The 27,330-nt window shown below is 43.9% G+C and overlaps 1 protein-coding gene across 3 annotated transcripts in view; it reads left to right on the forward strand.

Annotated features, from left to right (window-relative positions):
• nkain2 (sodium/potassium transporting ATPase interacting 2) overlaps positions 1–27,330 on the forward strand; it is a 159,930-nt gene that overhangs the window by 116,953 nt on the left and 15,647 nt on the right. For all 3 annotated transcript variants that reach the window (XM_041860657.1, XM_041860658.1, XM_041860659.1), the window contains exon 5: positions 22,918–22,978. In XM_041860657.1, coding sequence (XP_041716591.1) covers positions 22,918–22,978 — 61 coding nt within the window. The remainder of the gene's footprint in view (positions 1–22,917; positions 22,979–27,330) is intronic.

Raw genomic sequence — 27,330 nt, forward strand, 5'->3', positions numbered from 1 at the left:
TACATAGTGATACTTTACGATATACTGTATTGACAATATCGCAATATTTTAGCGCTAGTTGGCTGTACCTGCACCAAAACACCATTATTGTTCCTTCATAGCTTGTTCTCAATCTTTTCACATTGGGAGCCAATTTGTTTTCAGCACTTTTATTTCCATGACTGATCAAAACTCGTTCTCATGGCTTTCTGATCCCTCTGCAACAGACATATGGTGCGCAATAAAATAACAGTATCGAATCGCAATACGTATAGAATCATGAGACTCGCAATGCTGATGCATATATCTTATCGTGAGGTTCCTGGCAATTCCCAGCCCAAGTTCATTTGCCACAACAAATCTCTTCGCTAGCAAACGCGATGTCTTCTCCAAAACGGCAATGTGTCTCCAGCAATGTTTACTTTTTTGACGTTCTATGGCATCTCCACTTTCCAAGCATATATGACCACATGTAATATTTTGGTAAGTGATGCAAATAGTGAACTATGTAGGGCCAGGATGTAAAATATATGTAGCTGCAGCAATTTCTCTTATCTGATATGGTAAGTAATGGGGCTTAATTTATAGCTCCCTAAGAGTTTGACGAACGGGTCCGTGAACGCGATTCCAGATATATTTACCTCTGAATAAACTGCCTTTATTACACCATATCCACATCCAGTAAACTTGTGATTATCAACACTAACCTCATCGTTGTGGCGGCGGACAGCTAGCCTGTATCCTCGTCATCCAGTTGAGTGAGTGGCAATGTCTTTTTTCGTTCGTACCAATTTTTGGAAAATCCTCGGTGTAGGACTTTCCGCCTTTAGTAGAAACCTGTTGAATTATTAAATTTGGTCTGGGAGGTCCTAATTGTTTCGTTGCCAATTTATCTTCATTTGTTTGCCGACAAAAAGGAACTTCTTTCAAACAATCCACTCTTTTCTCAGTTACGTTCATGGTTACGTAACGTATGACGAAAGCGCGTAAGTGCAAGCCCACAGACACCCATTGAGATTGTATTGAAGGCTCTGAAATTTGAAAAAAAATAGATTTTACATGGGAGTCTATGACAGAAGTTCTGGGCGATTTTCAATCTGACTGAAATCGCCCCAAAAGGGGGTGGAGCCATTTGAAGCACGACTTTAGCCTGATTCGACATTTAGTGGCAGTGTGGCACTGTGGCAGATCAGACGTATAGATTACAACACTGATAACTACTGTTGCCGTGATATAATTGATTAGAAAAAAAATCCCTTCCTTTTCCCGTTTGGCAGTGCGTCGCCCATATCGCCCTATTGAACAGGCCGTCCCTGCCGGAGCGCCAAGTCTAGGTACAAAAGGCTTCTTAACAGCTTCTACCCCCAAGCCATAAGACTTCTGAACAGCTAATCACCCCCTCTTTTACGCTGCTGCTACTCTCTGTTTATTATCTATGCATAGTCACTTTAACCTCTTAAGGATCACACCCTTTTTTTTCAATTTTCGCCTAAAATGACATACCCAAATCTAACTGCCTGTAGCTCAGGACCTGAAGCAAGGATATGCATATTCTTGATACCATTTGAAAGGAAACACTTTGATGTTTGTGGAAATGTGAAATTAATGTAGGATAATATAACACATTAGATCTGGTAAATGATAATACAAACAAAAAAACATGTTTTTTTTTGTTCTTTTGTTCCATCATCTTGGAAATGCAAGAGAAAGGCCACAATATAATATTGCAGTTTAGGCACAATTTAGATTTTGGCCACTAGATGGCAGCAGTGTGTGTGCAAAGTTTCAGGTTGATCCAGTGAAGCGTTGCAATACTGGACTATTTTGTATCAAGTCTGCCCAAATGTGCCGAATTGGTCAATTGATACATTTTCAAGTACATAACTATAGAGAACATACAAAAATGATATGGAAATACAAAATGTAAGTTTACACACTCCCAGGAATGTCATGCATGATGGATAATTAGCTTATACACTAACTTTCACACATCTAGATGGCTGGGCGGGGTGGATGTGGAGCCAGAGACAGCAGGGGTTCAAACAGTAGAACCGAGTTCCTACATTTGAATATAAAAATGGATTTTATCAAACAAAACTATGCTACAGTTTATCTCTGGGACCCTTAGGATGACAAATCAGAGCAAAATTACTGAATTACTAACTGTCACGATCGTCGTTAAGAGAGGAGGACCAAGGCGCAGCGTGATGAACGAACATGTTTATTTATCTATAGTGATAAATACTGACAATGAACAAAACAACAAACGACTCGTAACGTCCTAGGTAACATAGACCAACACGGAACAAGAACCCACAAACACAAAGGGAAAAACGGACAGTTTAAATATGGCTCCCAATCAGAGACAACCAGCCACAGCTGACACTCGTTGCCTCTGATTGGGAGTCACTCAGGCCAACATAGAAATAAACAAACTAGAACTCCCAACATAGAAACAGAACACATAGAATGAACACACCTGGCTCAACATATAGAGTCCCAGAACCAGGGTGTGACAGTACCCCCCCCAAAGGCGCGGACTGCGACCGCACCTCAAGCAGAGCAAAACAGGGGAGGGCTGGGTGGGCATTCCTCCTCGGCACCGGTGACCCAGGCACGGGTTGTGCTGGACTGACGACGCGCACCCCTGGCTTGGTGCGTGGAGCCGGAACGGGCCGGACCGGGCTGACGACTCGCACCCCTGGCTTGGTGCGTGGAGTAGAACGGCGGACCGGGCTGACGATGCGCACCCCTGGCTTGGTGCGTGAGTAGGAACAGGCCGGACCGGGCTGGCGACCCACACCGTAGGCTTGGTGCGAGGAGCAGGGACAGGCCGGACCGGGCTGGCGACGCACACCGTAGGCTTGGTGCGTGGAGCAGGGACAGGCCGGACCGGGCTGGCGACGCACACCGTAGGCTTGGTGCGAGGAGCAGGGACAGGCCGGACCAGGCTGACGACTCGCACCCCTGGCTTGGTGCGAGTGGCAGGAACAGGCCGGGCCGGGCTGGCGACGCGCACCGTAGACTTGGTGCGAGTGGCAGGAACAGGCCGGGCCGGGCTGGCGACGCGCACCGTAGACTTGGTGCGAGTGGCAGGAACAGGCCGGGCCGGGCTGGCGACGCGCACTGTAGGCTTGGTGCGAGTGGCAGGAACAGGCCGGACCGGGCTGGCGACGCACACCGTGGGCTTGGTGCGAGGAGCAGGGACAGGCCGGACCAGGCTGACGACTCGCACCCCTGGCTTGGTGCGAGTGGCAGGAACAGGCCGGGCCGGGCTGGTGACGCGCACCGTAGACTTGGTGCGAGTGGCAGGAACAGGCCGGGCCGGGCTGGCGACGCGCACCGTAGACTCGGTGCAGTGGCAGGAACAGGCCGGGCCGGGCTGGCGACGCGCACCGTAGGCTTGGTGCGAGTGGCAGGAACAGGCCGGACCGGGCTGGCGACGCACACCGTAGGCTTGGTGCGAGGAGCAGGGACAGGCCGGACCGGGCTGGCGACGCACACCGTAGGCAGTGCGTGGAGCAGGGACAGGCCGGACCGGGCTGGCGACGCACACCGTAGGCTTGGTGCGTGGAGCAGGGACAGGCCGGACCGGGCTGGCGACGCACACCGTAGGCTTGGTGCGTGGAGCAGGGACAGTCCGGACCGGGCTGGCGACGCACACCGTAGGCTTGGTGCGAGGAGCAGGGACAGGCCGGACCGGGCTGGCGACGCACACCGTAGGCTTGGTGCGGTGAGCAGGGACAGGCCGGGCCGGGCTGTGGAGACGGATAGGAGACCTGGAGTGAAGAGCTGCCACAACCCGTCCTGGCTGAATGCCTACCCTCACACACTCTGTGTGAGGCATCAGCACAGGACGTACAGGGCTGTGTACCCGTACTGGCATAACAGCACGTGACACTGGCGCAGGATATCCGGGACCGAGGAGAGGCACTGGAGGCCACGAGCGCTGAGCCGGCACACTCCGTCCTGGCTGCATGCCCACCTTCGCACAACACGTGCGGGGTGCTCGCACAGGACGTACAGGACTATGCCGGACCACTCGTGGCACAGAACGCCGCTCCGCATACCGCGGAACCTGCCCAGTCCCATGCTGCCATGCCTGAGTACGGGAAGTTGGTTCCGCTCTCCATCCAGGCTCCGCCAACCTGCCTTCTGGCCCCCCAAACCCGGTGGCCTCCTCTCCAAATCGCCCTGTGGCAGCCTCCTGCTGCCCAGCCGCCCATGCCGTGTGCCCCCCCCTAAAAAATTTTTGGGGTTGCCTCTCGTCCGTCCGACGATGACACTGCTGACGCCGCTGCTCCTCTCTTGCCAGGGCCTTAATCCTAGCCCATGGCCCTTTGCCCCCGAGCATGTCCTCCCAGGACCACGATTTGCCCACCTGGGCCATCGCCAACCTCTCCATCTCCTTTCCCGGCGCTTCCTCCCATGTCCAGTCTGCCTGCTCCTGGACACGCTGCTTGGTCCTTATATGGTGGGTTCTTCTGTCACGATCGTCGTTAAGAGAGGAGGACCAAGGCGCAGCGTGATGAACGAACATGTTTATTTATCTATAGTGATAAATACTGACAATGAACAAAACAACAAACGACTCGTAATGTCCTAGGTAACATAGACCAACACGGAACAAGAACCCACAAACACAAAGGGAAAAACAGACAGTTTAAATATGGCTCCCAATCAGAGACAACCAGCCACAGCTGACACTCGTTGCCTCTGATTGGGAGTCACTCAGGCCAACATAGAAATAAACAAACTAGAACTCCCAACATAGAAACAGAACACATAGAATGAACACACCCTGGCTCAACATATAGAGTCCCAGAACCAGGGTGTGACACTAACGTTCAAAAGTTTTGTTTTTGAAAGAAAATCGTTTTTTTTGTCCATTAAAATAACATCAAATTGATCAGAAATACAGTGTAGACATTTTTAATGTTGTAAATGGCTATTGTAGCTGGAAACGGCAGATTTTTAATGGAATATCTACATAGGCGTACAGAGGCCCATTATCAGCAACCATCAGTCCTGTGTTCCAATTGCACGTTGTGTTTGCTAATCCAAGTTTATCATTTTAAAAGGCTAACTGATCATTAGAAAACCCTTTTGCAATTATGTTAGCCCAGCTGAAAACTGTTGTGCTGATTAAAGAAGCAATACAACTGGCCTTCTTGAGACTAGTTGAGTATCTGGAGCATCAGCAATTGTGGGTTCGATTACAGGATCAAAATTGCCAGAAACAAAGAACATTCTTCTGAAACTCGTCAGTCTATTCTTGTTCTGAGAAATGAAGGCTATTCCAGGCGAGAAATTGCCAAGAAACCTAAAGATCTCGAGCCTGCCCGAGCAAGGAGGAGGAGCAGCATCGGCAGAATCCGTGACAGTACCCCCCCCCTTGACACGCGGCTCCAGCCGTGCGCCGACCCCGGCCTCGGGGACGGCCAGGAGGACGCGGAGCAGGGCGAGTCGGATGACTCCGGTGGAACTCCGTCAAGAGGGAGGGATCTAGGATGTCCCTCCTAGGGACCCAGCACCGTTCCTCCGGACCGTACCCTCCCACTCCACGAGATACTGCAGACCCCCATCCGACGTCTCGAATCCACGATGGAACGGACTGAGTACGCCGGAGCCCCTTCGATGTCTAGTGGGGGGCGGAGGAGCCTCTCGTATCTCATTCTCCTGGAGTGGACCAGCTACCACCGGCCTGAGGAGAGACACATGGAACGAGGGGTTAATGCGGTAATTTATGGGCAGTTGTAACCTATAACATACCTCGTTCAATCTCCTCAGGACTTTAAATGGCCCCACAAACCGCCGACCCAGCTTCCGGCAGGGCAGGCGAAGGGGCAGGTTTCGAGTCGAGAGCCAGACCCGATCTCCAGGTGCATAAACTGGACCCTCACTGCGGTGGCGATCGGCGCTCGCCTTATGTCTACTGATAGCCCGCTGCAGATGGACATGCGCAGCGTTCCATGTCTCCTCCGAGCGCCGAAACCACTCATCCACCGCAGGAGCCTCAATCTGGCTCTGATGCCAGGGTGCCAGGACCGGCTGATACCCCAACACACACTGAAAAGGAGTAAGATTAGTGGAGGAGTGGCGAAGTGAGTTTTGGGCTATCTCTGCCCAGGGGATATACCCCGACCACTCCTCCTGCCGGTCCTGGCAATAGGACCTCAGAAACCTACCCACATCCTGGTTTACTCTCTCCACCTGCCCATTACTCTCAGGGTGAAAACCCGAGGTAAGGCTAATCGAGACCCCCAAACGTTCCATAAACGCCCTCCAGACTCTAGAGGTGAACTGGGGACCCCGATCAGACACTATATCCTCAGGCACCCCGTAGTGCCGGAAGACGTGGGTAAACAAGGTGTTGGCCGTTTGTAGGGCTGTAGGGAGACCTGGCATTGGAATGAGACGGCAGGCCTTAGAAAACCGATCCACAACGACCAAGATCGTGGTATTCCCCTGGGAGGGGGGAAGGTCCATGACAAAGTCCACCGATAGGTGAGACCACGGCCGTTGTGGAACGGGTAGAGGTTGTAACTTCCCTCTGGGCAGGTGTCTAGGCGCCTTACACTGAGCTCCGGGGACGACGAACGTTCGAAGCCTGCCCGAGCAAGGAGGAGGAGCAGCCTCGGCAGAATCCGTGACAAAGTCACTGAGATCTCTTCTTCTAGCCATGGTAGCCAAAATAATGGGCGACTGAGTGTTTTTATACATGACCCTAAGCATGATGGGATGTTAATTGCTTAATTAACTCAGGAACCTCACCTGTGTGGAAGAACCTGCTTTCAATATACTTAGTATCCCTCATTTACTCAAGTGTTTCCTTTATTTTGTCAGTTACCTGTATGTAGGCCTAGTCTGGCTGCTAGTCTACCCGCTACACTCCCTCTCATCTCAGCAGGGGGATGGGATGGAGCCTCGGCTCTGGGCATGTGGGACTGTTTTTGTTGGAGTTGGAAGACTGTAGACTGACCTTGTTTCACATGAAGAGGCTTTTATATTTGGGCTATGATGATGATACTCTGGTGAACCATGATATATTGCACAGAAATGTTCATATTGTTTTCAGTTTAGTGAGGCTGTCTACCTGTGATATGAGGTAATGGATGAAGAAATTAATCATGTGCCTGTGCACAGTCATCAATGCTGAGACATGCCAATGGGATGTGAAACACACATTATTTTGTCTGCTACTGTAGTGACTAATGGCCTTGCAGCAATATTATAAGGCAGAAAATTGAAAAACAACTCTTCATCTTTCTGAAAGTGCAGGCTTAGGCCTGGCGGCAGCTTTTAGTGGCTTGGCAGTGGGCCATCCCAGGGGGAGGTAGGGGAAACGCAATTCCCTTATTGACGATTGGTTTTTCCTCCGTTCTCCTCCAGAGTGTCTGTGTGTGTGTGTGTGTAGGGAAAACTGTCCCCAGTGTATCTTTCTTTCCCTCTCTCTCTCCCGCCACTTGTAATTATAGTCCCCAGGCTCTCAGTGTGAGCAGGATATTCCCACAATGCACCAGGATATTTCATAATGACTTAATGTATGGCGTGTAATTAGGGGAATGTTGATGAAACAGAGCAGGGTGTTGTTGCTGTGTCAATAGTCATGTCGAGGTTCCCCATAGAGAGATCCCAGGAGAATACGTTCTCTCCCCCAGTGTGTGAAAGATAACCACCCGATACTTTACCTGCCTGGAGTTAGAACTATTCTTAAACTTTATCAGCACCCAACTGACACTGTGTTATAAGCGTGTTATCTGCATATTATAAACTTTTCAGTCATAAACCGAACACTTACATTGTTTTGATTGAAAACAATCGTGAGAAGGTGGATGATCATTGTTCCCTTTAGCGCATCATATGCTCCGTCTACTGTTGGGACTATTGCACTTACAGTACCAGTCAAAGTTTGGACACACCTACTCATTCAAGGGTTTTTCTTTATTTTTACTATTTTCTACATTGTAGAATAATAGTGAAGACATCAAAACTATGAAATAACACATATGGAATCATGTAGTAACTAAAAATGTGTTAAACAAATCATAATAGATTTTAGATTTTAGATTCTTCAAAATAGCCAGCCTTTGCCTTGATGACAGCTTTGCACACTCTTGGCATTCTCTCAACCAGATCATGAGGAATGCTTTTCCAACAGTCTTGAAGGAATTCCCACAAATGCTGAGCACTTGTTGGCTGCTTTTCCTTCACTCTGCGGTCCAACTCATCCCAAACCATCTCAATTGGGTTGAGGTCGGGTGATTGTGGAGGCCAGGTCATATGATGAAATAGCCCTTACACAGCCTGGAGGTGTGTTTTGGGTCATTGTCCTGTTGAAAAACAAATGATAGTCCCACTAAGCGCAAACCAGATGGGATGGCGTATCGCTGCAGAATGCTGTGGTAGCCATGCTGGTTAAGTGTGCCTTGAATTCTAAATGAATCACTGACTGTGTCACCAGCAAAGCACCATCACACCTCCTCCTCCATGCTTCACGGTGGGAACCACACATGCGGAGATCATCCGTTCACCTACTCTGCGTCTCACAAAGACACGGCGGTTGGAACCAAAAATCTCAAATTTGGATTCATCAGACTAAAGGACAGATTTCCACCGGTCTAATGTCCAATACTCGTGTTTCTTGGCCCAAGCAAGTCTCTTCTTCTTATTGGTGTCCTTTAGTAGTGGTTTCTTTGCAGCAATTCGACCATGAAGGCCTGATTTATGCAACAGTTGATGTTGAGATGTGTCTGTTACTTGAACTCTGTGAAGCATTTATTTGGGCTGCAATCTGAGGTGCAGTTAATGCTAATTAACTTCTCCTCTGCAGCAGAGGTAACTCTGGGGCTTCCTTTCCTGTGGCGGTCCTCATGAGAGCCAGTTTCATCATAGTGATTGATGGTTTTTGCGACTGCACTTTAAGAAACTTTCAAAGTTCTTGAAATATTGAGGATTGACTGACCTTCATAGTGTTACACAGACAATACAATAATATTTACATTTTTTGTTCCAATACTCATTTACAGTATATACAACCATTTAGCAGAGAGAAGTGTATGTACTATACTTCATGTCTTAAAGTAATGATGGACTGTTGTTTCTCTTTGCTTATTTGAGCTGTTCTTGCCATAATATGGACTTGGTCTTTTACCAAATAGGGCTATCTTCCATATACCACCACTACCATGTCACAACACAACTGATTGGCTCAAACGCATTAAGAAGGAAAGAAATTCCACAAATTCACTTTTAACAAGGCACACCTGTTGATTGAAATGCATTCCAGGTGACTACCTCATGAAGCTGGTTGAGAGAATGCCAAGAGTGTGCAAAGCTGTAATCAAGGCAAAGGCTGGCAACTTTGAAGAATCTCAAATTTGTTTAATCCTTTTTTGGTTACTACATGATTCCAGATGTGTTATTTCATAGTTTTGATGTCTTCACCATTATTCTACAATGTAGAAAATAGTACAAATAAAAAAAACTGGAATGAGTAGGTGTGTCCAAACTTTTGAATGGTACTGTACATCAAACAAGATCTGTGCATTGAGTCTACAGTATATTCCATCACTTGTTCAGCAAGTCTCTCTTGCAGTACAGTAGAATAGATACATAACATAATTCCAAACCCCAGTGAGAAATATGCTTAGAGCCTGTCAGATATTATGTAGAAAATGATTGGAGTTATTGCAAGTTCAATAACGCTTAGTCTTCTAAACACAGTAGCTGTTTCACTATCATGGTGTCAAGAGAATGTTGGGTGCCAGGATCAATATGACAATGATTGAATAAAGTTCTCCCTGAAACATCGAAGGGGACTAGACGGGTGTCGGTGTCAGCAAAACCTTTGAGCTGCATGAGCGAGGGTGTTTTTAGAGGGCTTCTTCATTACTACACAGGCTGCATGGAGCCCAATAATAATACAATGGTTTGATACTTCTTTCTGATATTTAGGTGCCAACTTTAAGTGTTACCGACATCACTTTTGCATAGACTAGAAACAAGTTTCTGTGAGGATAAATGAGAGTCAGTCGCTGCACCTTTTTATTTCAAAGGCTAAAATAAGCTTGGAGCGAGACCAAATCCATTGAAAGTTTTATGTCAAAGTCCAAAGTTATGTCCAAAGTGTGTTCTGTACTGTTATATAAAGTAAAACCTGGACCTGAGAGTGGTTCAGAGCACTAGCTTCTGTAGTGGAGTCATTTGGGAAGTTGTGGGTCGTGCTTTGTTAGTATGACTGATAGCTGTGAGCCAAAGTCTGCAGCCATTCAATCTGCAGACCTCGCTACAGTGTCCAGTATCTACTGGAAATTATGCAAATCATGGAGTTAGAAACAATAGCACAGCATTACACATACCGGTATTCCCATAATAACTGTGCAATGCTGCCATAATGTATTGTTATTGTAAGCTTCCGGCTGCTATTGTCTTTGCGTAGCTTTTTACTAGCTTAGTGGAAAGCATTGGGCTGAATCTAGAATCAATTTGCTAAATTACCTCCGATACTCCATTCAAGCGGAGTACCCTCTGTAAGCGGCTTTGTGTTGCACTGGAAGTCTTAGCGACGGACATCATAATTGGGCTGAGAAACATTCCGAGGCACAGTTGCATCCCAGACACACTTTTCCTATCTCAGACGTTCAACATGGATGGAAGACTGTTTAATTGTGTCTGGCAGCACGAGGAAACAATGTCAATTTTCCCCTGCACCTCTTTAATGGATAATGAATGGCTTTGTTTCCTCACATGAGAATCTCAGGAAAATAAATGACTGGTTCATTATCTTTCCCCCAAACTGAATGAGTGGCTCTTTGATCTGTTAACTGCACAGACAACCATCCTCTCTCTTCTCCTCCTCTCCTATTCTCTCCTTCCCCCTCTGCCAGACAAGAACACAATTGATCCACAACTTTTGGTTGTCCCTCTTCTTTCATTGAAGTACAGTCATTTGACAGGGTACAAAGTACCCAAGTAATAATTTCTTATCTCATATGTATTAATGAAAATAACCCGGGAGGTTAATCTAATTCAGTAATATCTATAAAATGGGCCACTGTGAAAGAGCCTCCTTGTGTGAACCACAATGATGACAACTCATTTTTTCTTCTTGCCCGGGTCTCATAAAGAGATAATTATAAGGATTACAGAGGAAGCATTTCCCTGTCATGCACGCATCGCACCCACCAACGTATTTTTTAGACAGCTTCCTCGGCTCCGACAGAAGACGTTCCTAAGTCTAACTGTTTTTCTGCTGCTCTCTTTTTTAGCATCAGAGCAACAGAGCAGCACCTTCTGTTAATGAGGTTTCTCTCAAAGCAGAGAACTGATGTAGGGGCCTCATCCGTTCATTTACAACCAGCCTAGACATTAGTATGGCTGTACGCATCATTACGCCATAAGGAAGCCTCCGTCTCAAAGTAATTAAACAGAGCTGCGTCGTACAGAGAAGCCTGCAGTGAATGGGACTGAGGAAGGATTGGAATCAGTGGAGGTTCTTTGAATGTTACTACTCTACTCTACTCTCCTCTCCTCTAGTTCTCCCTGTCTTTGTTGTCTGAGTGAAGCTCTGACTGACTTTATTTTGCTGTCAACATCAGACAGGCAGCCAAGTAGCTACGGTAGATAACTAAGATGTTAATTGGCGCAGTGACCCTTTACCAAAGTAGTGTAATAAAGACAGCCCAACCAGTTTGCAGTGGGGTCACCGTGACGCTGTCAACATGAGACTGTTGGGGTAGATGGCACTTAGCTGAGGGACCATATGGTATTTTCAGCACTAGGGTTGTGAGATTCGGTGAAAGTGTGATGTCTCACGGTTCTTTCGCTACATCCCATCTGCAATTACACTCTGTTCCCACCCCCATAGGATGTCATTATCTATGGAGAATGGGTTAATGTTCTGAGGTAATCGTGGAAAAAGAACCGAGAATCATTTCAGTTAAGACACTCTTGATTGGGTTCCTTGTGGGATATTTCAGCTCGGTAGCACGGTGGTGCACCATGCTGTGGTAGGTAAGGTTGCTCTGGGAGTGTAATCACACAGCACTGAGTGGGAGATGAACCACTGATTATGGTTAACACTATGGGTGATTAATGTCCTCCGTCTCACCTTCAGCACCGTACCATGGCGAGGTCCTGCCGTGTTGCTATGCACCATCGTCTGCTGCATGAACCTATTAGTGTAATGCAGCCCTGGATGAGAAGAGCCACAGCGCACTCTCCCATGGTGGAAAACAAAACTCACACCTACTGTTACTGTACAGAAGCCATCCCAGTTCACCATAAAAATGTACAGTAAAGTAATACTGTATGCTGACATATACAGTGTAGGTCTCTGACCATCCAATCTCGTTTTCACTGGTTTTGCTACTGTGCTGATTTTATGTCTATAAGAATGGCTGCTTGTCAGTTATTATCTGCAGTCAACCTCTGGGAGATGACGAGTGCAGCCAGGAAGACGTTGATATGCTGCCAGGCAGATTTCTCTGTTCTTCCACACTGGGAGAGAGCAGAGGAGAGGAGCACAGTGGTGTCAGGGCCAGGCAGTGCACAGAGCCACAGATCAGAGATCCAGCACACACCACAGGGGTCCAGGGGAGAACCTGGGGGACAAGGGGGAAAGGAGGGATAGAGAGAGGCGGCCATTTCACATGGCTGGATAAGCGGCTAAATGAGCTGTGTCCAGTACACAGTAGCATGGCTGATGCCTCAGAGCCCCGGAGCCAGTTTCTCTAAGAACAGCCAGCCAGTCGACCGGAGGAGAGCCATGAATCAGAAGAGCTTCCACGTTCACTCTAACAAAACTGTTAGATGAGGAATGATGAAGGTATGACTAACTGGTCTATTCAAAGCATGTGCACTGACTGCGTTTGGACAAGGACATGGTTTAATGCGAGAGTAATTGAAGTAACCCTGATATGAACTGTCAGTGCAAGTGCTACTGTATTGCTGCGACTAAAAGTTGCACATTTATATGCAGTAAAGTCACAGCTCTATGGAGTTGTAGAAAGGAGCAAACTTTTCCATTGACGGGTGCCTCCGATGACAGGTGCTATAGGGCTGCAGTATATGTAGCAGGCTGAACTCCTGGCTAGTACCACTTACTGTCAAACCTTAGCTTTCAATTGTGTCCAGGCCCCCATATCCAGAAAGACATTTCATACTCACACATAGACACACACACTGGGAGGAATAATGCTTTCTTACTGGAGACAGCTGTTGGAATCCACAGCCCCTTCCACTCCTCTGTCACATCCTCCAACCTGTACAGACACACAACAGGCGTCCTGAGCCCACGGCCAGAAGACACTTTAATAAATGAGACTATTAACACCGCTATGGTGATGTGCTTATGAGAATATTTTAAATGACACTTGTAATGAATCACACCTTGTTTAATTACATAGTGCCCTCTGACGGTACTATTGCTGTTTTTTTGGTGAGGGATTCCAAGTGGGTCTTTGAATGTGAGTGTAATTGTTTAGAGAAGAGCTTAGGCCTGGGTCCATTAGCTACAAGATTAAAGGGACGCACAGCGTACCCGTACACTTCATATTTTCACCCATCACTCAGGCACGGTGAAAACCCCTTAGTATTTGCCTGGTTAATGGTCAAGCTCTTCATGATATTATTTACCGTTCTCTGAATTTAGCCTGTTGATTAAGTGGGAGAATTAGCATAACCCCCAAGTGTTTAAACAATGCCATCTCTGCTTTGCTGCTGTGATCTATAATGGGAGTAGTCGAAATACCTTGTGTGTTTTATTCTCCATATGATCCCACCAATTCCATTTCCATTTATTTTCCTGTTGTTTGGCATTTCTGTCATGATGGAATGAGAATTGCTCTCTCTCCCTGTCTCGCTGTCTTCAGACATTCATTTCTATTCTGCACCTGAACCTCTGCCTCTCTCACTGCCTTCAATGTTCATTTCAATGGCTATTGTTCAAAGAAGATAACAGAATGGAAAGATGTGTATCTTTAGAGAAATCACTATTGAAGACCCGGCGAATGGGCTCTCTGGGAAATATAAAGCAAACACTAAGCCAATTTGGTCAGAAGTAATTTTAAGAGGATTGGAGGAGGTATCAGTTATGGCGGAGGAATCCGCTCCTCTGATGCACCGGCGAAGGAAAAACACTTTGCTTTTCCTCTTCCTAGTCTTTGTCTGAATCTCGAAGTATACGAATTAAACAAAACGCAAAGGCCACATTGATAGATAAATCCAATTAATTTAGCCAGGATAGGTGCTTCGCTCCAATTTCCGCTTCTTTCGACAATCAGTTTTTCTTCGCCAAAGACTACAACTCTTTCACGCCTGTGCATGTATATAAAGCCATTTTTTAAGCTGTCAGTTCTGTGAATAGTGAATGTCTTAGGATCAGTTTTGACAGTGGCCAAATCAATTGGCCTCATTACGTCTGTCCCTAAAGACACACACAGAGACCATGGCCGCACGGAATTGGAAAATGTATGCACTCACTAACTGTAAGTCTGCTAAATGACTAAAATGTAAAAAAAAATGCGATCTTAGACTAATTGTTGTATTGAAACAGAGTCAAGCTTAGCAAATCATTCAGGAGACACCTGTCAGTCTGTTGTTATCCCAGAGGCTTCAGTATCAACCTCAGGCCCCTTTCCCCATGTCTCTCTCTCTCTCTTTTCTTATTCGTAGTCTGTTTCTCTGTGTCTCTTCGTTCTCCTCTATCTGTGAGAAGGGCTTGTTGTTGTGGCTGAATGAATAACGGTGTGGGCCTGTGCTGAGTGACAGGGGAGCTGATATTGTCAGGATCTCTGAAGTGTCGGAGCATCTCATCTGAAAAGCCAGAGAGAGCGAGATTGGCGATGAGGGAGGGCGAAAGCGGGCGCCTATATTTCAAATGTCAGAAACGACACGGGACGCCGCTTGATGAGACCCTGTGAGCTGCGAATGCAGTGTTTCATTCAGCTGCTTTAATTACGAGAGCCTTTTGCTCCCAACGCCGACGACGCCCATATCACAGAGCTGGAGATGATCAGTCTGCCTTCACACCGCTGAGGTGATTATTAGCAGTGAACAAAGGGGCGAGATAGCACTGCACTGATGCTGCTGGGGCTGGGCTGTCATTTTAATAAATGGTGGCCTCAATCCCACAGACAAAATAACATTTTCTGAAACGCAGAGGTCTATGCTTGAATAGAAACACTAGGCTTAAAGACCTCAACTGCCATACAATTTTCAATCTCAAAGTTTTGTTCTTGGGAAAGCATTGTAGTGACACACTGACACTGTGTTAGTAGCAGTGTACAGCCTCGGTCGCGACACAACATTGTCAGAGTAATAAGAAATAGCTGTCTATCATTGTGACATGTAGGATACACTGTAGTGACGTTCAGCTCAGCCGCGTATGTTTTGACAAGGGGCAGATTATTTGTAAGCTCTCCACTGTCACAATAGGTATATATTGTGTTTGGCTAAAAAGCAAACAGCCTCAGTGTATGAAAAATGTCTATGACAGTGTGTTGACACATGTTCTTAATGTGTTGAATTATGTTGAGATATTCGGCTTAGTCTTAAGTAGGCATTTGACCTTGCCTCTGTCACACACTTCCTATGTTATCCCTCCAGTCCCTAGCTCTCTTCACTCTCCTCCTTCTCCCCCCTCTCTCCTCTCCTCCCACTGTGTTGATCTTTAAATCCCGTTGTCTATCACAGCATTTGTCAGGATAGCACCTTTCACTTCACCCCGTTATGCCTCGTCAGGGAAAGAAAATATATCTGACGTGTTATAAAATAGCCATTACTCACTCCTTGAGGGCTTTGGGAGGTCAAAAAACCAATTATCAGGAAGTCACGCAGGCCGTACACTTATGACCTCCCAATTTTTCACCATGACCCTCATATTTAGGAGGAAAGATGGGACATCTATAAATACAATCTATCAAACTTCACATGGATGCATCACACTTTACAATTAGAAATATACTGATAGTCAGGCGTATATTGAGCATCCCAGACTACCTTGCAAATTATTTGTTTGCATTCCCCTCCTTGCATAGAGGTCAAAACTAGCATCAGCTTTACCATCTTCTTGGCAGACTGATATTAGCTGGCTTGCCATTAATTTGGAGACTTGATGCTTTGAATACAAAACAAGCATCTACTCAAGGCTCTCAGGGCTCAGTACATTACAGAGGCTAGGACCAGGCTTGGTATTCAAACAGTATTTTGGCCAAGATCAATGGGGAGATGTCTGAATGCATTATAGTAAACAAAGAGCAATTATGCTCCTAGCTCAGAGAGTTGGCTTTTACAGCAAGCAATCAATCCCTGGACAATGGATATGGGAGTTAAGGCCACATAATGAATGATTATCAAGTGAAGGAAAGTATCTCTGCAAAGCCAATAAGGTTAGCCAATAAGACCAGAACCAATTAAGCAGAGTTGTCTATGTTGAGATGCTTTGCCAGAGGTAAAGCACATTAGCTAACCCACCTTGGGTCACTTCCATCAATTTAATACTGTAGTCGTGTGTGGGTATGTGTGGAAGCAGCATCAATATAGATAGAAGGATATGGAATGTACCTTTAATGGTCTACCTTAGACCCATACCTGTAACCCTGACCGGTGGCAATGAGAACAAATAGTCCTTTCCTGTGTGGGTAGTGTTACCAAGCAGTGCAAACCCAATAAAGGTCATTCCACCCTAACCTTCTGTCAGTCAACATACATGCAACAACCATGTCACGTAACCAGCCTATTGAACAGAGTTGAAGGGTTCCCGTTTCAATCTTGACTCTTTGTCAACAGGAGTGCACAGCAAACAGAAATATGCGATAATGGAAGCGATTCCTCAATTCAATCCTATCTGGCCATCATGGCATGTTAGCCTGGCTGGTGGGATTTTAAATGTGTCTCCCTCTGAGGTATAAAGGAAATGGGAAACTTTAAAAGGGGAATAATGGTCAAACATTTCACAAGCATCTCTGTGTGTTTGAGGAGAGAAGCGAGTGGGAGGGAACCACCACCCATGTGTTTATTGTGCTGTAACACTACCAAAAAGTGACTCATTCTCCTCTATGGTTAAGTGTCTTCTCAATTGTGAAAGTGGAAAATTGGGTCTGATGTGTGTCGTTGGAGAATCACAGTATTCTCACAGGAAAAGAGGACTTCTGTCTCATTTCTGATCGTTTGGTAACACTGGGACAATGCAACAGCTATCCTGGAGTAAAAGAGCTCTCTCAATACAATGCATTGATTTATCTCTTTGGATTCCCTAGAAATAGCAGGGTAGCCATACAGGGCATATAATATTGTTAAAGATCATCATCAATAATTTATTTAGGGAATGACTTAAAAAATATGACCTATGTGTTTAAACCACCTACTCTTTCAACATTCAGTGATTTTGCTAAATATGCATATTTCATAAGTACATTACCAGGTTTGCTCAAGAGTTTCAGACTAATGTTGAATAATCCTTCATGTATTTTTAACCTAGCGACTTAATATTGATTGCCTGTTGCGTAGACATCTTACTTTCATTTGAATTATGTGCTGTTTTCCAAAGCTTCACATTTGGCTTGTAATTTGTCTGGGGTACAGGGCAAGATCCATTTCCCCCCACATAGAGCTATGTGTATTTACCATCAGGCTTCTTTGAGAATAAACATTTGAATATTTTAGGGCTTCTGGAACATACTCAATGTGACAGAATGATCTGGTTTGGTGGAATCTCTCCTTACTTTGTGTAAGATATCTTCTTACTTGAAATATTTATTGTTTCAATTTCTCAAAACTCTTTCAGGCAAGTTTATTTTGTATTAATCCTGTCATCCTCTTTCTAGCAAACTGCGGCCAATGATTTAAGAAGTAAACTTGTTTGAGGGCATTTATGATTCAGCAAGAAGATTTGTCGAATTTATTGGACAGGTTTGACATTTTTAGCATCCTCATTTGAATTTTGACTTTTTCAATTACAAGCATGTGATTATTGAACCACTCGTTTTGATTACAAAATGTATTTCTAATCACACAAATGAGGAAAGGAGTATGTCTGTGTCCCAAATGGCACCCTATTCCTTACAGTCCACTACTTTTGATCAGGGGCTGGTCAAAAGTAGTGCACTATATATGGAATAGGGTGCCATTGGGACTTACACTCAATCCTCCTCCATTATGTACAATGTTTTACGCTACAGCCTACAGTATACCAATCTTTCATTTGACCACTTTGCCTCCTCTCCTTTTATACAATGATGCCCACCAGCTGAAGACTCAATAGAGAAGTCAATGAGCTTGGCCCTTGGCCATGATTAAGGAAGTAAATGGTTAATTTAGCTACCTAACAAGACCAATGTCAATGTGGAACTCACACAGCACAAGCTCAGGAGGTCTTTGCTGTGGAGCCACTCCTTCTCCTGTAGGGAGTAATTCAGATGAAGAGCTCGGTAGGTCGCCCAAGGAGGGTTAGAATGAAGAGAACTGAATTGCTTTCTGCTCTAAGGTTGGCAGATTATTGAAGACACAGAGGTTTATTTCGATTAGACCCCAAGAATGGTCTCAGCTGAAAGTATGAAAGTTCTATCTACATTACATGGAACTTAATGAATAAAAAATTAACTGTCAAACAATGATACACTGATGTATTAATATATAAAAAGTTACACCAGGAGACATTCACTTGGGAATACACTAATGAGTTACTCTTATACAGTGGTGTAAAGTGCTTAAGTAAAAATACTTTAAAGTACTAGATAAGTAGTTTTTAGGGGGTATCTGTACTTTACTTTACTATTTCTATTTTTGACAACTTTTACTTTTACTTCACTACATTCCTAAAGAAAATATTGTACTTTATACTCCATACATTTTCCCTGACACCCAAAGTGCTCATTACATTTTGAATGCTCAGCAGGACAGAACAATTGTCAAATTCACACACTTATCAAGAGAACATCCCTGGTCGTCCCTATTGCCTCTGGTCTGACAGACTCACTAAACACAAATGCTTAGTTTGTAAAGATGACTGAGTGTTGGAGTGTGCCCCTGGCTATCCTTAAATTTAAAAAACAAGAAAATGGTGCCGTCTGGTTTGCATAATATAAGGAATTTGAAATGATTTATACTTTTATTTTTGAAATGTAAGTATATTTTAGCAATTACATTTACTTTTGATACTTAAGTATATTTTAAACCAATTACCTATAGACTTTTACTCAAGTAGTATTTTACTGGGTGACTTTCACTTTTACTTGAGTAACTTTCTATTAAGGTATCTTTACGTTTACTTTCCACCACTGCTCTTATATTAGAATAACACAGTAGCTTTAAAAAACATTGGCTAATAATACTGCATTACTGGGTTCTTACTGCATACTGTGCAGATGAAAGTGTCTTTGATGGTTGTGAATGTGTGAGGGGTGATGCTTTGCCATCATTGAATTATCATGAATCCTGAATACATTTGCTCAGGCCCATTTTCCAAATGTTCTCCAGTCTTTTTTCTTCTCAGTATGGGGTTAAATACTAGGGAAACATTTCAGCAACGCTTTCACTTGTCCTCAACCTGGCTGCGCAGTATTACCCACAGTGTTTGCAGTACCTCATTTAGAGTGATGCATCAGCTTGCCATCCACAGCATCTACCCCCAACCGCTCTGATATGTGGCCAACAGAAAGCTCAATTTTATAGGAACTGCTGAAATGCCGCTTGGCTTTATTGTGATGAGTAATAAAACACACATTGGACCTTTAGCATACTCTGTAAATGTCAAAAAATATATACAATCAGCATTTCCCTGAGCCAGGTCTGGTTTTACAAGAGTCTGTATGCCAGCAGTTGTCCTATTTAAAAGGTTTAATGGAGTCAATGTACTTAGATGTTTACCCTTGATGTGTTGTAGCATGCTTCCATTTCCTGGGGATGCAACCCCAGTAAAAAGCTAAGGTTCCACTGAAATTCTGTTTGCTGGTGAAAGCTGTGAGATGTGGCTGCAAATAACCAGTTGTTGGCATGTTAAGCAGCTCTGCCCAGTCTATAAATGCTAAGGAGCAAAGTCACCCGCAGCAAGCCAAGGAACACAGGAGGATGGAGTCAAGGACATGTGAATTACCTTTTGCACAAAGTGAGCCGCTCACAGTTTGAAATCGGAGTCTACACTGAGACAGAAATAGGTTGACTGATGCCACATCAGCACCTGGAAATGGATTAAACTACAGGGTTGTGCCCACTTTTTATGAGGAAATAGTTTAGCTTGGAAATGTCCTCCACATCAATAATTGTATGAAGGACCTTTGAAGTTATGTTTTCCCTGCCGATCCCTAACATGCTTGGGTGAATTAAAATATCTGATTATAATACTGTAGATAGTTAAATGTGAGGTGTTGGAAGGGAGATGCAGGGGGAGGTGAAAACCCTAGATCCAGGATCTCAACACATGCAGTAGCATGCTCACATCTGTAGACTTTGTATAGCAGTGGAGGCTGCTGAGGGGAGGATGGCTCATAATAATGTCTGGAATGGAGTGTAATGGCTGGAATAGAGTGAATGGAATGGTATCAACTACATGAATGTGTTTGATACCCTTCCATTCACACCATTCCAGACAGTATTATGAGCCATCCTCCCATCAGCAGCCCCCACTGTTGTATAGATTATCTAGTTTCCAAAATGCAATAGCCGCAGTATGAATTTGATGTCTAACAACCAATATGAAACCCATTTTTGAAAAAAGTCTAATGCTGGAGAATGTTTCTAGTCAGTTGCTCCCTGGCTGAATTGGTGCATTCAGAATGAATGGGACCGTTTTGAAACCACTCTCCTGCTACAGTACATTGCATTGTCATGCCTGTTGAATTTCATAAGTGCTGCACATAGATTGAAAGTGGAGAGTCCTCTGTCTCAGCCTCAATACTCCTTGACCTTTGAGCAGTGATTTCCATGTGATCCATGCATACAACAGTACCCCTCCAACTATAATAAGGCCAGCATGCGATCAGTATCGCACCCGTGCAAAACATGCCACTAACTCATTGTTGTGGCTATCAGCTGCACAACAGAGGAGACTATTCATTTATAAGGCTCCTGATTCAATCAGCCTTTGAACAGTAATGCAATCAGTCATATTCAAAGTCAACTGGACAAAGCTGCCTTTTGAAAGTGATGGTTATGAAGCTGTATAGTAGAGATGTGTGTCTCAGACTCCCACCCAGACAATATAGAATGGCAGTGTTTCTTTGTTTATTCTGAGGAGACGCGGCTTTATAATACTTGCGTTGAGATCAATCATGCTCCCAGACTTATTCTCAATTATTAATGGTTTCCTCATTAACTCTGCATGTATTATTCAGATGTATAGAATCTAATTTTAACCAACCATCAGGAGTCATCATCACAGTGGTATTTCCTACGGAGTAAAACAGTTTGTGTAAAAATGAGCCTTTATCATAAGAATACCCTTCTCTATTTACAGGAGACAAGTTAGGTTTACGCCCTGTGACACGGTTCAAAACGACATGCCATTGGGTAATCAGAGGAGCTTTGTGTGTGTGTGTGTGTGTGTGTTGTGTTTTTGTCTGATAATCACGCCCATGCGACAAACAGAAAACAGCTCCTTTGTCTCACCTTCTCAGTGCTCCTAATGGGTAAAGTGTGCAGTGTATTGTGTGAGTGGTGGGACCTGGATCGTGTGTGGCATGTGTCCTTCACATCAGGGCGCAGTATTATGCAAATGGAACAGTCTGGAGATGTATTGCATCTGTGTGAGTGTTGGCCTGTGCTCCCAGCCTGCTACAGAGAGGGGGAGGAAGGAGCGCCACATTATTTAGAGTAAATGAGGGTGAGACCTTGAGATATTCCTGGAATTTTAAGTCTGGGGTTGCTCTGATTTACAACTGTGTCTGTTTATCTGGCAGGGCGGGGTAGAAATTAAATAGAAAATAGCTTAATGTGTCTTTATGCATTTAGTTAAATGAACTGATTAAACGATAAACACAGATGATAAAAAATCCATGTTGGCCACTATGATGAATCTGAACGCACACACAGCTGGTTGCATGCCAGCATGGCCCTTAGACTCCAAACAGCGCCTGAATATGAGGACGGCACACCCATTATCCACGTGGGTATCTATAGTACTGTCTTGTGCCTGGCCTCCTGTCTAACTGAATCCTCTGTGACATTGAGAATGTCCATTCCTCTCCACTAACACACTGACCTCAGTCTGACCCCCAGCATCCGTATCGCGCAATCCAATCAGAGACCTCCAATCCCTGGTCTATGAAATTACAGGCCTAAGGAGGAGCAGGGAAAGAGAGTAATATTGTTGTCTTGTTCTGAGTTGTATTAGTGCGTAGAGCAGGGATATCTAGTGTGCTACTTTGGATAAGCCTTCAATTAGATTTCCTATGTTCCTATGTTCGCCTGGCTTTCTATTGTTAAACTTAATCCACTTAATCATTATATTAGGTGACACATTTTAAATACAGTCTTATTAAGAACCGCCAAGCCCACATTATTAGCCCCCGCCCCCGGAGGGAGCCATCTATTTGTCACTATTTGTGAAATGTCTCTTAAACCATGTTTTTCCAGTGACGAAGCAGGGTTTCTTTTTTCTCTCTTTTTCCGTTGTCGTCTCTCTTCCTCCTCTCTATATGACCCATTTCCTAGAGCAGAGTGATGCATTAGATGCTTTACCAACACCTGTTTCCTCAACACAGAATGTTTTCCACTTGGAGATGCTCTTTTGATCTCTATCTTGTTCCAATTTTGTATCACTGGTGGCTCATATTTTCCCTCCAATACTCTTTTGTAACTCTCTGTTGCTCTTGAGGGCATGGACACAAAAATCTATGTTTCCTCCACTGATTGTGCTATTCTAATTAGTCTCTTTCTCACTGTAAAATGTCACAACTCAAAACTGCAGACAAATTAACTTTCCCCATTTCTCTTTTACAGCTTGTTGGGTTCATCTATGCCTGTTATGTGGTGAAGCTCATCTCAGAAGAGGAGGACAGCTGTGAGTATTGCCATTCAGCGACTATTGTAGATCTAGGAGAAATATAGCTCAGTGCCATCTCACCTCATGTACCTCAGTTGCCCCGTTCACGTCATGTCGGAAACTCAGGACCTCAGAGTTAAAATGAACGTAAATTATTTGCGTATTGGTTGATTCTGATAATTTCCAAGTGGGAAACTATTGTATCATCTTTCTACAACGAGTAAGCAAGTCGGAAATGTCAGAGTTTCCGACATGACGTGAACGTGGCAAGTGAAACGCACACCTTTTATTCATAAGCTTTACCTGACCAATCACATAACTCCAATTACTGATGTTTTGTTACTATAGGACTAATGAGCCATATTCCTGGACTCGCTCCATGATATAATAACTCATTATTTTACATCCAGGTAAATATATACAGTATGTCTGGCTCAAGGCTGACATCTCTGTATTCCTGCGTTTACAGAGTAATTTATTTACTCTTCTGGTCGGATCTTTAGATTTAGCCAAGTTTAATACTCCAGCAAACATTTGGATTTAAAAGTCCAATTGCCTTACTCCGAGATGCATTAATTATTCTCTTTGGCCACTGCCTCATTTTTACAAGATTAGAAAGCAAAACATATATTGGGACAGGAATTACTTTTTGTGTTATCGTCATTTATAATTAATATTGATTGTCCCAAGACATGTGCAACTTCTCCTTGTTACCGGTCTTGCTTTGGAAACATAGTATGTGTTGGAAAGAATGCATTTGCAAACTACCCCGGCATGCTAGATCAATACCATTTAGTTTTTAGCAATCTCTCTCGCATTCTCTCCATTTGTGACATTCGTCACCAAGCAACAGACATAAAGAGAAAGAAGGAACGAGAGGGGATAGAGAGCGAGAAAGAGAGAGCGGGGGTCACAAGAGGCGATTGTACGTGATTGCACACTGTACATGCCTTCTCGATTGTGTCAGACATGTTTTCACTATGTTACCTCCAGTTTCATAATTACAGTTATTAGAATTGAATTTGGTGTTGGATGCAGCAAGCCTTTATTAGCAAGCCTTTATTACAGTTTATTTCGATTGCTAACAAGCATTGTTCAATACTGCGGATACATGGGCAAACTCTAAATACAGTTATCACAACAACACTCTATGTGGCAACCTGTGGATCATTTGTCATTGCTTTGACACAAAATGCATTCAATGACAACATCTTTCAAATTACATAAATACTTGTCTCACAAAAACACATTTACCAACAAAACTCTATGTATCTACAGACCATTTTGCAAATGTTAAGATACTAAGGGTGTAACGATCCATCTACTACATCGATGTATCGATTTATATTCCTATGATCCAACTACATCGATCTGTGCTCGGCGAGTTGGCCTTTTGGACAACATATATCAATCTAACATCGTTTTAAAATGTAATAAATCGATTGTATCGATACTAGGAAATAACCCATTGGATTTAAGCACGTCAGACTTTATATGGATGTTTTTTCTTAGCACTTTTAATGATAAAGGCTTTAAACATTACTCGATTCAGTCTGCCTATCCGTGATGTCATCGCCCCGCGCCAGCAGCAGCGCAAAGGCGCAAAGACAACAAAACATAGCATGGCGGACGACAGAGGAGAAGCCGACGAGCGAGAAATTATCAAGCCACCATTGCGGTCCTTACAAGAAACAGGAATCTAGGAAACTTCACCTGCACTGTCCAGTATCCAGGTATTTATTTCAGTCACACTGGTTGAATTTTTGGCTAAAAGGTTACTGAATCGATTTCAAGTCACTGAATCGTTTCGGATCGTATCGTTCTAAATGAACCAATATCGTCCTTGAATCGTATCGACAACCACGAATCGTGATACAAATCGAATCGTTGTTAAAACGAATCGTTACACCCCTATAAGATACCCTTATCAAAACTGTTAAACTCAAGTTCAAAAGCTACTGACAATTGAATTAGATTGCAATTTTTTACATTGCTACAGTAAAAGCAAAATAGAAATTCTACAATAAAAATAATAATAATAATAACTTAATTATTCACAGCTGATTTTCATTCTACATTACGTAACTGAAGACCTACCCAGGTGTTTTCCCTTTTTATGTCATTACCATCTCTACAAAAGGGGACATCTTTGGAATATATTTTACATAAACATGAACCCAGCCAGAGATCGTGTAGTGGCTTACAAACATGGAAGAGTTGCTGGGAGAGGCAGAGGATTATGTATCCGTGGTGGAAGACGACTGAGGGGAAGACCCAGAGTTGTAGTGTCAGATGAGACTAGGGCTACAATCATTGATGATGTTGTCAATCATGGTCTATCAATGAGAGATGCTGGTCTCAGAGTGCAGCTAAATTTGCAATGCTCAACTGTGTCATCTATTATAAGAACCTTCCAGCAAACTAACAGGTAAGATATTCATTCTGCATGGGCATCTAACTGTACTGAATATTACTGTAGAGTAGTAAATGGAGAAAAAGCTCTCCGAACCACTTGTGTGTAATTTTATTTCTGTTTTCTGTAATTGTTGACATGGTCAGTAGCAACAATGCCATAAAACTCAGAGAAATTCAAGAGAGAGTGTTGGCAGACAATAATACATTTCAAAATGTTGAAAGTGTAAGCACAATAACCATTGCTAGAGTCTTGACAAAGCATAATATCAGCATGAAGCAGGTGTACACTGTTCCCTTTGAGAGGAACTCTGATCGTGTCAAGGAACTCCGGTACCAATATGTCCAGGTAAGATGTCTATATCCTGTAATACAGTACTGTTTTTACTGTAAACAAAACCCACCAGAGCACTGCACACTCAGCAGTGATTTCAGTTACAGTATACTGTAATGTAAACTACTGTTATAGAATAACTGTTATGTTGCCCTGTGGATTTACTATATTTTAGAGTGCCATGGAGCTTGAAGCCAGGCCAAGACATGTTCGTCTTTGTGGATGAGGCTGGTTTTAACATGGCCAAAACACGCCGACATGGAAGGAATGTGATTGGGAAAAGAGCAACAGTGAATGTCCCGGGCCAGAGGGGTGCCAACATCACAATGTGTGCCGCAATATCGTCTGAAGGATTGCTGTTACATAAACCACTAATTGGGCCACACAACACAGAGTGCCTCATTTCATTCATGGATGACCTCTATGGAAGGCTTTTGCCAGGTGAAGAAAGATGGCAAGTCAGAAGAAATATGGAAACCTTGGGTGATTGTATGGGACAATGTGGTATTTCACCACTCCCATGCAGTCACAGAGTGGTTTGCAGCCCATCCCGGGATGGTGTCACTTTTCCTCCCCCCTTACTCTCCCTTCCTCAAACCCATAGAATAATTATTTTCCTCATGGAGGTGGAAAGTTTATGACCACCATCCACATGATCAAATGTCACTCTTGGATGCAATGAATGCAGGAGGCCTGGATATCTCTGCAGAAGATTGCCAGGGATGGATCAGGCATGCAAAGAGATTCTTTCCCAGGTGTATTGCGCGAGAGGCCATACGGTGTGAACTTGTGGCCCAATACAGCAGACAGGGTTGACTAGCATTGTTATATATCTGTTTCATTTGGACAATATACTATGCATATTCATAGTGTGTATACACTTTTTTGTTTATTTAACAGTACTGGAATCATTTATTTTTGTGTATTTTGGAATTACTCTGCAAAAAGCAAAATACAGTAATTTGCAAAAATACAGTAAATTGTATTGAAGCATATTGCAGCCTTTCTGCTTTATTTCTTTACATATCTTGCAGGACATTCTATACAGTACAGGTTTGCCACGCTTCTTTTGTAAAAATGACTGTTGGTTAATCTAATAAAATATGAAACTAAAGACAAATTGACACATTTTCAATTGGTAGCTGTTTTTAGAGTTTTGTAGGTCATGATGCTATGACTGACAAAGTGTGCATGTCGTGAGAGACTGTTAGCTTTCATTTGGTAGAAAGATTTGCTTTTGAGACATGTAGGATGTGCATTGCCAAGTTGCATGTTGTTTTGATAACTGTATTTAGAGTTTTGCACATGTATCCGCAGTATTGAACAATGCTTGTTAGCAATCGAAAAAAAACTGTAAGAGTGCCCGGCTCCCCTAGGTCCTCCCCTAGGTCCTCCCCTAGGTCAGTACACTAACAATACTTTTAGTGTACTGACATTATACCTGACTGCTGGTTAGTGTGGTCACAACCCAACATACAGTACTGCTCACCAGCAATAGGTATTCATATACAAAGTTCCAGTGGTGGTGGAGGAAGGCTTTACCTCTAATAACTGTGTGATCACCTTCAATATGTACAGACAGTACACTGAATATGGGAGCTGTTATGAGAGATATTACTAAGAG

The sequence above is a fragment of the Coregonus clupeaformis genome, chromosome 33 (genome assembly GCF_020615455.1).
Source record: "Coregonus clupeaformis isolate EN_2021a chromosome 33, ASM2061545v1, whole genome shotgun sequence".
Taxonomy (NCBI): domain Eukaryota; kingdom Metazoa; phylum Chordata; class Actinopteri; order Salmoniformes; family Salmonidae; genus Coregonus; species Coregonus clupeaformis.